Genomic DNA, 17493 nt, shown 5'->3' with positions numbered 1-17493 from the left:
GGTGTCTTTGTTTCAACTTCCCCGCTATGTCTACAGAAAACCGTAGTTCATTCCTCTAGCGCACCTAGCTTCTCATTGCTTGATCGGTGACCGCAACGACGGAGCTGCTCTCTCCCTCGGAGAGCCGCATGTGGTTTCGCCCTCCAGATCGAAGCTTCATGCAATATGGAAAGGAGGTGAAGATGTTGCACAGACAGATAGATGTTGCAGAAAGTGGGCACAACCTTCGTTTGGACGAACTGTAGCGATACCACACCATTTATATGCTTGCGAGTTGCGACCACACTTCCGGAAGCAGGGATAATAAAAGAAAAGATATGAAAATGTCTCCTCTGATTGTGAATACAAGGAGGGGAATCCTTTTGAGTTACTTGATAGCATGTTCATCTTCCAGGTTACTGTTAAAACATTAGAAGTGGCTTTTGTCGACCATAAAAGATGGAAGATGTTGTCTTCAATCTCAATTACAGGTCCCTACAACAGATCATGTGCAGATTTAACTGAATAACAACCTCACTTTTCCTTGGTCCAGAACCAGCCATCCGCCATGCCCTTTGAAATTCTGATTCACCTTGGACGGATGTGTTACACAATGTTCAGGACATTGTGTAGAACATGCAAACAACAACGAACATAATTAAACGTGCTATAAAGTAATCAAAACAATAAAACAAAATAGCACAAGGAATTGGTAACCCAGTTCGGTGCAATGTCATCTACGTCTGGAGGGTTTTCACCCAAGAAAGGAAATCCATTATTAGTTGTTTAGGAATAACTGGTCTTACAAGAACACTCCTTGTTCATAAGCCTTACAACCTAAACGCTACCCATTTCAGTTTCTCTCAATCACTCACCATAGTGATTGAATCACAAGTTACAATAAAGATGTAGAGATTTAAAACTCAACTAAATAACAATTAACAAAGTACAATATGGACTCACAAAGTAAACCCTAATACAATTAACAATTCGTGTAGGAGCTAGGGTTTCTTACATCATTTATATAGATGTTCTCCGGGCCTTGGTCTTCAAAGAGCTGAGCATCAACCAGCCCATGTAGAAAAGCAGGAACAAATCTTGAAAAGTTTTTCTTCCACAAATAACAAAACGGAAACAAATCTTCCAGATTGCTTGGTTCACACGGAATTAACCCTATTTTCAAAATAGATTAATTCTCTCAAAAAAAAGAAGATATGTACAGCTAAAAACGCGTGAGATCACCACAAATCTTATGACAAAATACATCACGTGAATCCATCACGTAAATATGTACAATAACCAAACAGCAACCAGTTGCACAATGTTCTACCCAATGCTAGAACATTTGGTCGCACATCTAACAAACACATGTTGTTTATCACACCAAGTTATTCATCCTTGCTAACCCACAACACTTAGACAAAATGCATCCAATCACTAAGCAAAGTACTCAACACCCTTAGTAGGAGTGAAGACTCTGATTAGGTACCTTATTCCTTTGTCAAGCTCCATTAATCGACTCTCCCATTTCTTTTCTACAATAGTTTCGTTGAGATGAAATCTGTATAACCTCCCAAATTGATCTCATAGTAATCCACAGCCTAACCAATCTTCCTAACAAAGTTGAACTTCATTTCACTCTCCAATCCTTCTTCTGAGGCTATCCACAAACCACCTTCCTATTGTGTCTCCAAAGTAAGAGTTACAAAGATATTTCCACCAAGTCGAATCCTTTGGACCAACAAAGTTGTTGTATTTTGCATTCAGAATTTTCCATCTCGCCATTCGTCAACAACCTCCATCACGAATTAAATTTCTCAAGTCCTTAACTCGCAATTCTCCTTCCACCTTGCTCCTTTGGTCGACATACTCACATACCTTTTCCCAACCCACCTATTCTATTTTTCTTTCTCCCTCACAGCCACCCTATAAAATATTTCCCATGACTCTCTTGCAATGCTCAATAACCCCCACCTATATTCTGAAATAGAGAGGAAGGTCCTTGAGAACACTTTTAATTAAACATAGCCTTCCCCCAAAAGACAAAGACAAAGTTCTTTGTACTTTGACAATCTGTTTTGAAGCTTTGTAATAATTGTGTTCCAGAACGAAATATTCCTTGGATTTCCTCCCATTGGAATGTCAAGATAAACGAATGGGATGTGCATGACTCGACAATGCAATAAAGCTGCTAATCTTCATATCACATTATCCTTCATAGAGTTTCCCACAAGTCTACTTTTGTGAAAATTTACCTTCAGTCCTAAGACAAGTTCAAAGCATCTAAGAACGCACTTTAAAAGCACCACATTTTGAAGGGATTCTTCTCCTATGAACAATGTATCGTCAATGAACTGGAACAGAGAGACTCCCACTGGATTTTCATTACCCACCATAAAAGGAGAAAATCGTCTAAGATGTACAGCCTCCCTTATCAAACCATTGAGACGTTCAACCCCTATGAGAAAAAGAAAGGAAGCGACATTTAGCCATACTGAAAAATTCTATGGGGCTGCCATTGACATGGAACGAAATCCTAGAGGATTCCAAGCAGCCTTGAATCTATGATGTTCATTTGTCGTAGAACTTTATCCTCCTCAGCATATACAAACGAAACTCCCACTTCACCAAGTCTCATAATCCACTTTCAGGAACGCGCCCTCTTCGCTTCGCAAAATTACCTCGTTTGCAACTAAAACGCTATCAATTAGGTTCCTACCACCAACAAAAGCATATTGGGTTTCACCAATCAATTTTGGCATTACCACCTTGATCCTCTTGGCCAAAGTTTTAGTAACCACCTTGTACATGTACCCTACCAAGAATCCATTTTAGGAATCACTGTAAGGAATGATGAGTTTGATTGTTTTGATGATTGAAATATATAAAAAGGTTTATTTATTTGTCACAGAGTACATGTATCGCCATTGTAGTCTTTGAATACAATTATGTAGCTTGGTCACTTAACCATTGTTATTTCTCAATTCCTTGTCTCCATTTCCTTATAAAACGTGGAATGAAGACATGTAATAGGGAAATCGTATTGATCAAGAAGTGGCCAAGTTATATAACGAATTCAAAGCCTTTACAGACGATGCATGATAGCCTATATATAATAACTAATAAGCATGTATGTATATTTCAGTGGTTAAACTATTCAACTCTATGTACCATTGAAAAACTAATAATGGAGTTGGATAATTCTGAATCTCAACATGAATTTGGTGTTGTTGTGAAAATAATATGAAGGTTAGTGTTGGTCGTAGCTGATGCTAAGAGCGCCAAAATATATATTTGGCCTAGACAACAGTCGCTAATATGATTTAAAATCGGTCATTACCACCAATGAGTTGTATCGGCTTAAAGTCATCTTAACCAACTCTAAGTATTTGCGATGGCTAAGTGAGTGGTGCAAAGTTTTAGCTTTGACAATTTTATTGTCCGTCTCGACATCGATGCTAAAGAAGACATAGCGTCGATAATTGACTGATGCTAATGAATATTTTTCTTATAGTGTGTTTACACAAAGGCTATGTGAACCTAACAACACAAAGTTTTGAAGCACCTAACTGATAATGTTCGCAAAATATGCAGCACAAGATTTCAAAACACTAGAATCACTTTCACAAAGAATGAATGAAAATAAAGAAACTTTGGGTAGTTGATTGGTTGATTGCTTTGAAATTGACATGCAAAATTGGAAATAAAAATATTTTGTCAAATTAAGAAAGTTTCAATTCTAACGAATCGATCAGTTGTCTAAGGGTCTTGCACCCATGTTATACATGCTAGGGCCAATAGGATCACACCACCTGTCAGGATAGGCAATTGGAAACCGGGTACACTTGCACCCTACAAGCCACCACCGGGAAAAAGAAATGTTATAAGACCAAGGGGCAAGGGCCTCACAAAGGCTAAGAAGCATTGTAACAATCAACGCACCAAGATCACATATTAAGGAGCGCAATTAATGTTGCTAATTTTCATAAAATCATTATTTATTTTTCTATTTTACCCTCTGGAATGTATTTTATCTTTCCTCATTTATTACTCCAACAAGGGTATTATTTCGAAAAATTCATTTAATGCTCACTTGAAATGCTAAGTGGACAGCTATATAGGAACAATTTTTTTTCTTCATAGTTGACAGTTAATAATGAATGAAAGTACTACCTCTGGTCCTATTTATAAGAACAAAAAAAAAATTCACACGGTTTAAGAAATGTAGTTAAATTAGTTAAAATGCATTAAATTTGTCCTAAATTAAAATAAACTTCCAAAATTACCCTTTGTTCTAGTGTTGGAGAGTAGGAAGGAGAGAGAATAAAAAAAATTGAAAGCAAAAGATATATATATATATATATGTGTGTATATATATATATATGTATATATAATGAGCAAGTAATCCATAAGAACAAACCTCTCATAAATAAGACAAATAACCTAAACCCTACCAAATATGACCACCCCAAAGATGATATCCAGAGAACGTGCCTCATTAAAACCTTCCTAGGAACAACTCAGTGGGAAAAACCTTAGTGAAGGAAAAAGAGTACAACATTCCCGAGAAACGCCTTTGAGGCATACAAGGCCAAATAAGACACCTATACAACAAGACATAACAACACAAACCTAACCACAATAAGACAAATAAAAAGACCCCAAAGCAAAGCCAAAACCATCTAAAAACTAAGCTAAAAACCTCAAGATGACCCATACTTATTTGGGTGAGTCCTCTTGAGATGCAGCACACAACCCTCAATGGCCTCCTCATCAGAACCATTCCAAACAAGCCCCAGCTCCTTACCAACCGACCACATCTTACATGCTCGTTCATAAACAAAATCCTTAGACTGAGAAGACGCCAAATCCATAGGATCCACCCTACTAGACGCAGTGCCAGACACATTCGATGCAACTACGACATCAGAACCAACAACCTGAGGCCTTTGTTTTTTCCTTCCCCTCTAGCGCACATTTTACTAGTTATAATTAATAAGGGCATCATTGGAAACAAAATTTAATATAGCACAAACTTCCATTTTGTTCTTATAAAAATGACCAAGATTTTTCGTCTCTTTAGTTCTTATAAATAAGACCGGAGGTAATAATAAGAGATCGAACACGAGGGTGGTTGTCTAATACCAATTTCCACTAATTTAATTACTGAATAGGAGATTAAGAGTTGATTGTTTGTTTACAACTCATGAATGAATGTATAAATTTTATTTATGACGCTTTACCTAGATTTCTACTTGTTAATATCTTAACAAAATAGAACTCTCAATTCAATTGCTTGTCATAATGTCTTAGATTCTAATCCAATTTAATTGAGGATTAATTTCAAATACATTAAGGCCAACAAAACCTAGCACAACCCTTATGTCCAAGGTGTGGAAATTTTTAATCCCTTTCCGAGTTCCCTATTCCTAACTAAATCATCATTTGCGGTAGAAATAGTAAAATGCTTGTGTCGACTCAAGGTAAATTAAATGGAGAAAAGATTCATAGATAAGAACTCAAACTCATACTTAAACTGAAAATGTTAAAGCATAGCTAGCAATGAGAATCTGTCAAACCCAAGTTTGGTAAGGAAATGAGCCAAGCATGGCTAACATGATTACAAGGATGGAGAAATTGAACCCAAAAGCTCCAGAGCAAGAGCAAGCCCTAGGAATGTTCTCCTTGATCTCTTGTGAGTTCTAGAGAAATATTTCGCAAAATAGCCTTTGGATGTAAAGGTCATGTCAAATTTTGCAAAAAGAATTTAAATTTTGAAAGTAGCGCGGTCGCGCAAAATTTGCACTACGGTCGCGCCACTTAGCATAACAACTTCAAACTTTTCTCTTTTTTCCTTATTTTCTCCACTTTATCCATATTCTCTCCTCAAATAAAATAATAAAAAGTAAATACCTAAGATAAAAACTTATTAACTCTAAATAAAGGAACAAAATCTAGAAAAGATATAAACTAAATAAAAATAGAGAAAATCTAGCTACCAAATCCAACAAAAACAAACTAAAATCTATAAAATCATAAACTCACCTAAAAAAATTAAAATGCGTGAACTAAGCCTAAAGTATCGTAGAATGAATAGACCTTAATTAATCAATTTACCTACATGAAAAATAACTAGAAAAATAGCTATAAATCCTGAGGCATCAAATCCATGATGAATAGACATTTGTAACCACTAAAAAACAAGACATATGTTGTTTTGACAAATATTTTTATTTTTGATAAGTTGAAAATATCGAGAAAAATATGTGAATTTATCTGTGAATTTTTCAGTAAATTTATTTATTTTGACTTATGTGCCCTTAATTAGTGTGGTTTTTACCCTTAGACTTGGCCGATTACTTGAGAGTTTGGTTGATGCTAGTTTATCGTGTCACCAGTCACAAACTTAAAGTGAGTCGTGATAGGGTTTTTGTATAGTTCAGAGGTGGATATGGGTAGCTTTAGAGAAAGAGACTCCAACCTCTCTCTACCACAGATATGGAAGGCATCGGAGGACCCTAGAGGAAAGGAGCAATGGAGATTCGATATGGAGGCAGAGTCTTCAAGAAGGTTTCCCCAGGCACGAGTCAGGAGGGTGGGATACCACCCAAACCGGCGCTTTCACCCCCAGGGGAAGCATCACAGCAGATTTGCTCCGGCAAAAGGTGCACCAGAACGCGAGCAGGTTACCAAAAAGCGGAGCGCGGTGCCGTCTAGGGAGGCAGAAAACAAACACCACCCTGTTCATCGATGGCTTGGAGGAGGGAACTACTTACACTCAAATCAAAAAGACCTCTGCGGTAGCTGGGAGGCTGAGGGGAGTTTTTGTCCAAAGGAAAAAGAAAAGCTATCGGAGATCAAAATTCGCCTTCGTGAGATTTGAAAAAGCATATGACGCTGCCCGCACCACTTCTTTACTCAACGGAAGTTGGTTAAACAACAGAGCCATATTCGTGATTGCTGCTCGTTACCCACTGGCCCTGCGGGCTATTCCCAAAACGCAACCCCAAGGGCTATCTGTTGGTGGGAACGCAAAACAAAAGTGGGTTCACTCTCCAAGGGGGAAGAAGGAATGGAGAAGAGTGATCCGTAAGCCGCTGGGGCGTCTGCGAATCTCAAAATGCTGCTATCGCACCAAGGCAGAGGATCATGCGAAGGTACATAATATGATTATCGCGTCTTTGACACGATATCAATCGGTGGAGACTATCCAAAATTTCCTCAACACCAAAGGCCTTAGCAGGGTCAAAGCCATTCCATGGGGTGCAAAAGAGGTAGTGCTGAGGTTCCAGAACAGAGAGGAGCTAAATTCGTTCTTGTAGTAGGGTGGAGATTTCCTAGGTCACAAATTCGAGTTGGTGCAGCCAGTCACGACACTATCAACACCTACGAGGCACCTGCGTTGGGTGAACTTAACTAATGTACCCCTTGGGGCATAGAACATCGACTTCTTCTCGGCTGTGGGGGGGGGGTCTTTTGGTACATTGGTGACAATTGATGAAGACACAAACTACTCCGGAGACTAGATAGAGCAAGAATCCCGGTGGCGTCCTCTCTTCCTGTTATCCTGAAGACAACAATTGATGCTACAATCGACGATTGTCTAAGAAGAATCTGGGTCGAAGAGGATTCCTCTTCAATCCCTGAGAAGTTTGAAGGGGTGGAACCGTCTTCATTTTCGGGATACACCTCACCACTGTACTCTTCGTCAGGCTCGGAGGTGAGAGACGAGACGGTGGTGGGAGAATCGGATCTTTCTGGGGACGGTGATTCCTCGGACTGCTTTTCTGACAGACAAGTGGTTGGTGGGGCGGTGGCAGTTGATCAGATCAGTCTTGTCAGCGTCGAGGCAGGGGAACCAACTCCTTGGTCGATGGTCACTACCTCACTTGCTATTCCTGGTAGCACACACAATGTACCCGGATTTGCAGAGTGGGGCCAACGCATTTATTTACACAAAGAAGGTTTGACTCTTTGCATAGGGAGTGACGTAAACATCAATCTGGCAACTCCAGGCTCTAGCAACTCGCTATACAGATTGTTTGAAGGGATTATTAGTCCTTACTTTAACCTCATTGACCTTGAGGTCTCGAGGGCGGGACCAGAATTACGTGTCCAACCACTATTGGTGACCATACTTGACACTAGTGACCCCTCTGCAGGCGGTTCTGTCCCACCAATTCAGAGTGATAGCAATAAGTCTATACTGGTGGATCACTCTTGGGAGTTGGTAAATGGAGGATGTGAAGAGACCCCACTAAACGTAGAATGGACTAGCCCGATGAAGCTAACTGATGGATCTTTCAGGTGGGCCTTGGACCTGCCCAGGCCCAATTCAAGAGATATTATGATTTTCTCTGAAGATGGGCTTTTTGAGGTAGAAGTGGGATGGCAAGGTGAATCTGAGGAAGAGCTGAATTAGGAGATTTTTCTATTTGATAAAGAAAGAGAAATAGACTTAGCTTTCTCTGAAAAAGTTGAGGCTAAGCAAAAGCAAAAGCGTCCCAGAGGTCGACCCAGAAAAGGGGAAAAAAGAGGGAGGAAGAACAAGGGAGGATCTACAGCTCAGGTTTTAACCGAGGAAGCAAGTCCTGTCGCGAAAAATCTTGAAGAGGAGGCCGAACAGGGCCTAGCGACCGTGGAGGTGGATCCCTACGGTGTGTCAACAAGAGCTAAACGCGCTTTGAGGTTGGGGAAAAGGGTGGGTGTGGTGCTGGAGTGTTCGGAGGAAGTGGCATTGGAAGCGTTACAGAGGCAGATCAATTCCCACAAAGCAGAAGTACCCGGGAGTGACGCTTGACTATGGGAAGGAGATGGGTCACTTGGAATGTTCGCCGCTTAGGCAAATCTACCAAAAGGGAAGTGACCAAACTTATACTGAACCGATCGCGTCTAGAGCTGGTCATGATTCAGGAGTCCAAATTGGGGTTAGAAAGGGAAGAAACTGTAAATAGGTGGGCAAGATCCTTGAATATGGAGTATGAATTCGTTCCTTCTGAGGGAGCTTCTGGGGGTATCATAACACTGTGGAAAGGATCTGGGCTCAACCTATGGAGGGTGGAAAAACACCCTCGCTTCCTGGTAACTGTGTTCCAAATTCTTCCTGAAGATGCTTGTTGTCTTGTGATAAATGTTTACGAGCCCAACAATGAGAGAGATAAAGGAAGCTTCTTTACCGATTTGGGGGTAGTATTGGATGCGCATGTTGGAGCCTACATCATTAGAGGGGATTTCAACGCCACATTAAATGATGGGGAAAGGAAGGAAACAGGCTCTAACCTAGAAGGTGATGCGAATTTCAAACAGTTCGTGGAGAACCACACCCTTGTTGACTTACCCATGGTAGGAGGTGAATATACTTGGCATAGTACTAGAAATGGAGGGCTATGGAGCAAGATTGACAGGTGGGTAATGAATGATAATATGATCCAGCTTCTAAATGTTGTTTCTCAGAGATTGGAGGCGTGGGATACTTCAGATCACCGGGCAGTCACATTATCCTGGGGAACAAGGGACTTTGGATCCAAACTATTCCGGTTTTACAACCACTGGCTGGCAGAGGAGGACTTCACAAAAATGGTGGAGGAGTGGTGGGGGGTCAAAAATTGTGGAAGGATGGTCTGGCTTCATAATCCTGCAAAAACTAAAAGGTCTACGGGAAAAGATTCGAAGCTGGAACAAGAATAGAGGACTGTGGGGATCTGCAAAAATCAAAGTGCTAGAAAACAACTTACAGGAACTTATGTCCCGGATGGAGAAAGAAGGTGCAACAAAGGATCTGAGAAAGGAACGTTTGCAGGTAATCAATAATAACCTATGGAAAGAGTATAGAACAAAGGAGTTAATGTGGCTTCAATATATCTAGAATACGGTGGCTTAGAGAAGGTGATCGTAATTCTTCATTCTTCCACAAACAATGCAAGGCTAGAGAATCTCGTAACTCCCTGGATCACTTACTGTTTAATGGCACAGTTCTGGAGGACCCCGAAAACATTAAGGCTGCGGTGTTCTCTCATTTCAAATCCTTCTTCAGTAAAGGCCAGAGATGTAAGGCAAGACTAAACTGTACCAACCTTGCCAAACTTTCACCAGCTCAAAGGACCTCACTAGAAAAGGAATTTACCTTAGCAGAAATTTGGGAAACTGTCAAATGTTGTGGCGGTAACCATGCACCAGTGCCGAACGGGTTTAACATGATGTTCTTCAAGCAGTTCTGGAAGATGATAAAAGAAGATATACTCAGGGTATTCAAGGACTTTCACACTCATGGGAAGATTCTAAGGGGACTAAACTCAGCTTTCATTGCCTTAATTCCCAAGACAGCAAGCCCAAACTCAATTGGTGAATACCGACCCATCAGCCTCATCGGCAGTTTCCATAAACTCATTGCAAAAGTCCTAGCTTCTCGCCTACAAAGGATAATGCCGAGGATCTTAACCCAAAATCAATTTGCCTTTACTCATGGTAGGCAGATAGCTGATAGCATACTCATTGCCAACGAGGTTGTAGACTCTATGAGAAGGAAGAGGGATGGCGGAGTCCTATTAAAGCTCGATTTCGCAAAATCCTATGATAACATAGACTGGGAATTTCTGTTCAGTATGTTGAGAGACATGGATTTTGGAAGCAAATGGATCTCATGGATGCAAGCATGCGTATCGACTGCATCCCTGACGGTTTAGTTAATGGATCCCCAACTGACTTTTTCTCCATAGAAAAAGGGCTCTGTCAAGGGGATCCGTTACCACAATTCTTCTTTAATATATGCGTGAACAGATTGTCATGTATGCTTAATCAACTGCTTGAGGGAGAAAGACCGTGCGGATTCAAGGTTGGTGATGAAATGATCATGAATCACTTGCAATTTGCTGATGACACACTCATCTTCTGTGGCAAGGAAAAGGTTCAGTTAGAGGAAATTAGGGCAATCCTGGAAATGTTCCTAGCAATATCAGGGTTAAAGGTGAATTACTCCAAATCTTCCCTTATAGGCTGTAACATAGATCCAGAAGAGATAAACAGATTGGCAGGACTATTATACGTTGGAGTAGCTTCCCTTCCAATTTTCTATCTTAGAGCGCCACTAGGGGTAACCCAAGAAGGAAAAATTTCTGGGTCCGGTGGTAGAGCAAATGAGAACGAAATTAAATGGTTGGAGCTCACAGTTCTTATCCTTGAGCGGTAGGCTTGTCCTTCTCCGAGCAGTGCTTAGTGCGATCCCAATATTTCATATGTCTGTGTTTCTTGCACCAATTGGGGTGGTAAGAGATAGGGAAAATCTAATGAGGGGGTTCTTATGGTGTGGAAGAGAAGGCGCGAAAAAGATCCACTTGATCGCGTGGGAACAAATATGTAAAGAATCAGACCTAGGTGGATTGGGGTTGGGCTTCCTAGGCTGGAAGAATAAGGCCCTACTAATCAAATGAGCTTGGAGGTTTGGAGTTGAGAAAAGGGCTTTATGGAGGAAACTAGTTTGTGCAAAACATGGCTTGGAAGAGAAATTTCTTCTCGCGCATCTATTAGTAGAAAATATAAGGAATTTTTATGTTGTGTTGCACGATATCACCAAGGTCTTGCTTGAAGATATCATGTTGGGGAGAGCTTTCAGGGACAACGTTTATTGCAATTTAGGCGTTGGCACACACATAAGATTCTGGCTAGACCCATGGCTCATTTCGATGCCACTTCATATCAAATTCCCCAGATTATTCGCCCTGGCTGCGGATAAGAAAGCGGTGGTAAGGGATTGTGGATCATTTGCAAATGGCGTGTGGGTGTGGGACTTGAAACTGCGTCGGCGACGCTTTGGGTGGGAGGAAGAGGGGCTAAATTCCTTACTCAAGCTGTTGGAGAAATCCTTCCCTACGGAGGAGGGCGATACTATAGTCTGGGCAGGGGATGCAAATAGGCTCTTCACTGTCAAAGCTCTTTGCTCTCTGGTTGAACATAGAATCCTCAACAAGGCTGAGTGGGTGGTACCGGAAAAGGTGAGAAAAGTGGTGCCACCAAAGTCGTGCTCTTGTTTGGCAGCTCCTGGAGAACAAGGTAGCAGTTAAATCAAATTTGATATCCAGAGGGCTGACTATTGAGGACGGTGGGCTTTGTAGTTTGTGTGGTCTTGCTGCGGAAACCACTTCACATCTTTTTCTCACTTGCAACCATGCATGGAGTATGCTTAGCCACGTTTTATGGCGTGAGGGAGTTCAATAGTGTTGCCCAATAAATACCAAAGATTTATTCTTGAATGGCCAGAACTCAGACAGCAATCAGACCCTCTTTTTTGGGTTGTCATCCCCTTCGCTCTGTTCTGGTCCTTGTGGAAAGCTCGTAATGATGTAATCTTCAACAATGGGTCTTTTGCAGCGGAGGCTGTTTGGGATCTCCACCTCTCCAGAATTGCAGGGTGGGTAAAGGGGTGGTGGAGACAATGTCCCTATTCTGCTCACGATTTAAAGCAACACTTTGGAGATATCTGAATCAATCCTAGGCCAAAGAAGGTGCGAGTTTGCATTTGGTCACCTCCACCTGTGGGGGTACTCAAATTCAACGTTAATGGGGCATCGAAGGGCAATCCAGGTTCCAATGGCATAGGAGGCATAATCTGAAACCATTCGAAGGAGTTCGTCGGTCTCTTCTCCGTAGACATTGGCTATGCTTGGGCTTATGAAGCTGAGGTGAGAGCAATCCTTATGGCTTTGAAATTCTGTAAAGAATTCTCTTTGGGTTCTGTTTTCATCGAAAGTGATTCAACGCTAGCGGTAGGATGGGTAGGTTGTAAATCAAATAGACCTCTGAAACTGCTCCCTGAGTTAAAAAGGATTGATGTATTGCTTAGAGAGGTTTTGTGCTTAGGTGTCGCTCATGTTTATATATAGAGAGGCAAATGATTTAGCGGACCATTTAGCCAAGGAAGGTTGTGGTATAGCCCAACCTTTGTGGAGTTTGTCGTAACTTCCTCCTCTCTCGAGAGGGTTTTTGTTTTCCTACTTGAGAGGGATGGTCTCAAGCATTCAATTAATAACACTTTCATATTCAAAAAAAAAAAGTGTGCCGTGATAGAACATAAACACAATTCTAGCCATTGAGACGATAAAAATTGTATTTTACTTAAATTTATATAACACTGTTAATAAAGATGGTTAAAACTTTCACACTTTACGAGTATTCCTAAATGTCGGAGAAATAAATCTACAAATAGCACAACCCTATATTGAAAAAGAGTTGATTTCCACATAGCATTTATAATCGCAAAACACCATTGTTATAAGAAATAGCCTAGAACCAATAAGATTCAAAGTTTAACACAGTTGTAAGATAGTTGAATTTTTTGATAAATTTTCTTATTGAGGGTTTATCTCTTGTGCGGTGTGTGTGTGTGTTTGAAGCCAGATTCCTGGGAGACACACACACACACACACACACATATATATATATATATATATATATATTCACTTATGTGATCTCATAGTCTCGTTGGGATTTATCTCATAGCAATCGGCCAGATAATTCCTCGACGCAACCAGAAAAAATATAATTAAGAAATAAGAAAAATAACTTTTTTTTGAATGGGAAATATAAGAAAAAGAATTTGATTGGGTGTGAATGGAGCTTTAGACTAAATAAAAATTTGTTTGGGTCGAGGACAAAGTATGAACATATTTAACAGCTAATTTAAGATGGATTTTATCCTTTTTTTATTAACATAAATGGAAAAAGAAAACTGACTCGGCCCCGCCAACTATTGATTTCCAACGTGTTTTTGAGTTTTGACCACGCAGCCGTAGCAAACCGCCACGACGACTATCACACATTCAACCTTGGTGTCATAATCGCCAATTCCAAGTGGTGCTTGCATCCTTATATAAATGAAACCATATCCATCATCTTTCCTCACAATTCTCTCACCCTCAACACCAGCTCATTCCATTCAATTCAAGTCCCACAGCAAATTGCTCTAATCAACCATTCAATTTTATTAATTCCATAGCTATTATATATGATGGCCAAACACAACAAACTGTTTTCTCTCTTGAGTCTTTCCCTTGTATTATCTGTACTTCTCTCAGGTATTTTATTAATTAGCTCAATGAATCTGACTAATCTATCCTCCCATAATGTAACTTTTTTATTTCATTTAACTAACTAATAAAAAGATTATAATGCGTCTTACTAATTGTTCATTAAATGTTACAGGACAAATGGGGGAGCAAGCTGAAGCTCGCCTGCAGCATCATCACTCCAAAAATTTGTTCGTGTTCGGGGACTCCTATGTTGACACCGGCAACACGAGAAAAGATGCACCTGGTTCATGGAAAGAGCCTTATGGCATAACTTTTCCTGGAGAACCTACCGGAAGATTCTCGGATGGTCGAGTTCTAACTGACTACGTTGGTAAGTCCTTTTTTTATATGCGTCTTTCAACTGGAACGCCTGCAAATCGTGCATGCTTTTTCCGTTTAGAAAATGGCAATAATTAAGATCCTGGCTCGATATGGTTGTTGTCGTGTTGAATATCTTGTATATGAACCTTACCAATCATATTTGTCTCTTGTGAGGATTAGGTGAAATGATCAATAAATATAATGAGGTGTAACGTAACAAGTTATTAATAACGTTTCATATAAATTAAATATCTACCTTTGTCTAAAGGGTTAACATCTGAGAAATACTTTATTTGTTAAAAATTCAATGCACACATTTTTTAAATGTGAACATATTTTTAAATGATGTTATTATATAATTAGTCTATTTTCAAAAAAATTACCACATTTTTAAAAATTGAAAATGATTTCTCCCGTATCCCTCTAAAATTTGAGGAGTTCGATATACTTTTGTCTTGATAATCATATTATCTTTCAAATAAATTTTTATACTTTATAAACTAGTCCTAAATATTTTAAAATATAGACAAAAAGGTCCATACTCTTTTTTCATAAGATCGAGTACCCAAACGCCCTTTAAAAAATATAGTTGACTATTCATGTATTTTTTTTTTAAGTCTATTCATGGATGTTCAAAATAGTGCACTGCATTTTAGTCATTCTCTTAACATATTATACACATTTTTTCCAGACTACCAGGGTGGCGTGATCGCACCGTCGTTTAATTAAAATATTTATTCTGCATAAAATAGTTCCTGGTGTGTGCAGCATGAGTCCTTTTACTCTTTTAGACATTTAATTAATTTAATTTTTTCATTATAATTTATTGTTAAACAAGTAAAATAGAATCAAGTTGGTTGATGGAGTAGTTTAACACTTAACTCTTTAAACATATGGTTTAATTTGAGACTCGATTTTCAATTTTTGTGATAAAAAAAACTCATTAATTAATGAGTCTCACACTACTTAGAACGCTGAGTGTATGGTAAAGAAATAATCTCATCAATCATCACTATTATTAAATGTGAAAGTACCTACAAAATCTAATTGGTAAATTATTAATCGAAACTATTTTGTTCCTCTTGATCGGTTGATTCCTATAAGCTTCTAGCGAGTTGTTTAACCATAGCTTTATCATATCTATTATTTCCTCATATAATTAATAAAAAAGGTTAATAGTCAAATTGGTCCCTGTGTTTGTATCGAATTTTGATTTTAGTCCCTCCTCGGAAAATACTTGCCGATCACTCCCTGCAGTTGCAATCATTTTGGTTTTAGTCCTCACCGGAGGACGGAGCTCCGGTGAGCCCACACCTGGCACGCTGACAAGTTAAATGAGTCCTATGTGGATTTTTTTAAAAAAAATTAATATAATAATTCGGTTTTATTATTAAAATTTTAACAAAATTAAAATTAAAATCCCAAAATGCCCTTCTATGTTACCCCAAATCCCCCAAGTGTATCATAAATCCCTAAATTCCCAAATCATTGGAAGGCCAAAATTAGACACTCGATAGTTTCATGTTCATCTCCTTCTGCAAATTAGACACACAATTGTCACTAGCCAAGAAAACAAAGCAAACACCCATGCCACATTCTTCTAGACTTTCTCTTCATCAACCTTCTTCTTCAGCTTCTTAATCATATTGCATTTTCTTTCCAAAGCATCATTGAGACATTTGGCAGAATTCATGCCCTCACAGTTTATGCTCTTAGAATCATCTTCCCTTCCAATTCATGAATCCAGTAAAAAAAACCCACAATTTGACCATTAACCCTAATAAAAAACTAATGTGTTGCAGCGAAGTATTTGGGACAGAAATCGCCACTCCCTTACAAATTCCGGAATGAGGCGCCACATCATTATTTGAAGCATGGGATGAACTTTGCCTATGGTGGTACAGGAGTATTTAACACATCCTCATCAAACCCAAATATGACTGTCCAGATCAATTTCTTAGAGCAGCTCATTGAAGAAAAAGTGTATACTCCCTCCGATCTCAGCAACTCTATAGCTCAAGTAGCTGTCTCAGGAAATGACTACAATTTTTACTTGGCCACAAATGGCTCCCTCCAGGTAAATTAATTTTAATCATCACACTTTTCACTATGGTAAAAGTTTGTTTGACACTCCATTTACACTTACACCAATTAATAGCACATTCATTTGATTAATTGCTAAATTTTTACACTTATGTTTGAATTAATATCCACAGGGTTTCCCATCTTTCATCTCCTCAGTGGTTAATCAAACCATCACTAATTTGATTCGCATAAAAAACTTAGGAGTGAAAAAAATTATTGTGGATGGTCTACAACCCCTTGGTTGCCTTCCTCTAATTACTGTCGCAAACTCATTCCAGCAATGCAATAGCACCTTCAACCAACTCGTTCTTCTCCACAACAACTTGTTGAACCAATCTGTGACCAAATTGAACCAAGAAGCCGAGGACCACTCCACCTTCGTAATTCTCAACCTTTATGACAGTTTCTTATCAGTGCTTAATGAAACATCAAATGGTAACACTTCTGATCAGTTAAAGCAATGTTGCATTGGGGTAAGTAGCCAGTATTCCTGCGGGAGCGTGGACGAGAACAACGTGAAGAAATATACAGTTTGTGAAAATCCTAAATCAGCTTTCTTTTGGGATACGTTTCACCCAACACAAGCAGGTTGGAATGCTGTGTTTAACAAGTTGAAAAAGGATGATCTTCGTCAACTTAAATACTAGAGAGTTGTGCATGGTTATTGCTAGTTCAAATTCTCATTTCTTGTTTAATAATGCACCTTCTAAATATGAAATATTCAAATTGATTGTTATTTCTTGGGAGGTAAAGATGATCAGTCAGTTACTGAATCTATTTTGTAAGTTATGATCATTATATGAAAATAAAGTAAATTAGGGTGTTGAATTGTTGATTGCTTTGAAATTAAATTGAAAAATTGGAAATAAAAGAGGAGTTAAATTAAGAAAATGTCAATTCTCAAGATATTATCATTTAATTAATATGAATTAAAACGCATTGTTTTAAAATAAAGGATTAAAAACACATTAGTTTTGGTATAATCCTTATAGATTTTCTCACCACCTCAATCTATCGCAGTTATGTTTACCCGAACCAATTATACACC

General features: G+C 39.1%; 2 protein-coding genes across 2 annotated transcripts; both read left to right on the top strand.

Annotated features, from left to right (window-relative positions):
* The first annotated feature begins 8781 nt into the window (after positions 1 to 8781).
* On the top strand, positions 8782 to 9666 carry LOC130719167 (uncharacterized). The gene has a single exon (XM_057569805.1). The coding sequence runs from the start codon at positions 8782 to 8784 to the stop codon at positions 9664 to 9666; it is 885 nt and encodes a 294-aa protein (XP_057425788.1).
* A 4195-nt stretch (positions 9667 to 13861) lies between these two features.
* Positions 13862 to 17273, top strand: LOC130721329 (GDSL esterase/lipase At5g03610-like). The gene is made up of 4 exons (XM_057572105.1): positions 13862 to 14045; positions 14173 to 14370; positions 16163 to 16437; positions 16577 to 17273. The coding sequence occupies exons 1-4, from the start codon at positions 13976 to 13978 to the stop codon at positions 17090 to 17092; spliced, it is 1059 nt and encodes a 352-aa protein (XP_057428088.1). The 5' UTR covers positions 13862 to 13975; the 3' UTR covers positions 17093 to 17273.
* Positions 17274 to 17493: the final 220 nt, after the last annotated feature.

This window comes from Lotus japonicus, chromosome 5, assembly GCF_012489685.1.
Source record: "Lotus japonicus ecotype B-129 chromosome 5, LjGifu_v1.2".
Taxonomy (NCBI): Eukaryota; Viridiplantae; Streptophyta; class Magnoliopsida; order Fabales; family Fabaceae; genus Lotus; species Lotus japonicus.
Note: the sequence above shows the minus strand (reverse complement) of the source record. Positions and strands in the feature narration are given on the sequence as shown.

Coding starts and splice junctions, on each gene's coding strand:
- LOC130719167 (XM_057569805.1), top strand. CDS start 8,782: ATGGGAAGGAGATGGGTCACTTGGAATGTTCGCCGCTTAGGCAAATCT.
- LOC130721329 (XM_057572105.1), top strand. CDS start 13,976: ATGATGGCCAAACACAACAAACTGTTTTCTCTCTTGAGTCTTTCCCTT. Junction 14,046..14,172: donor ATTATCTGTACTTCTCTCAG/GTATTTTATTAA, acceptor TAAATGTTACAG/GACAAATGGGGGAGCAAGCT. Junction 16,438..16,576: donor CCACAAATGGCTCCCTCCAG/GTAAATTAATTT, acceptor TAATATCCACAG/GGTTTCCCATCTTTCATCTC.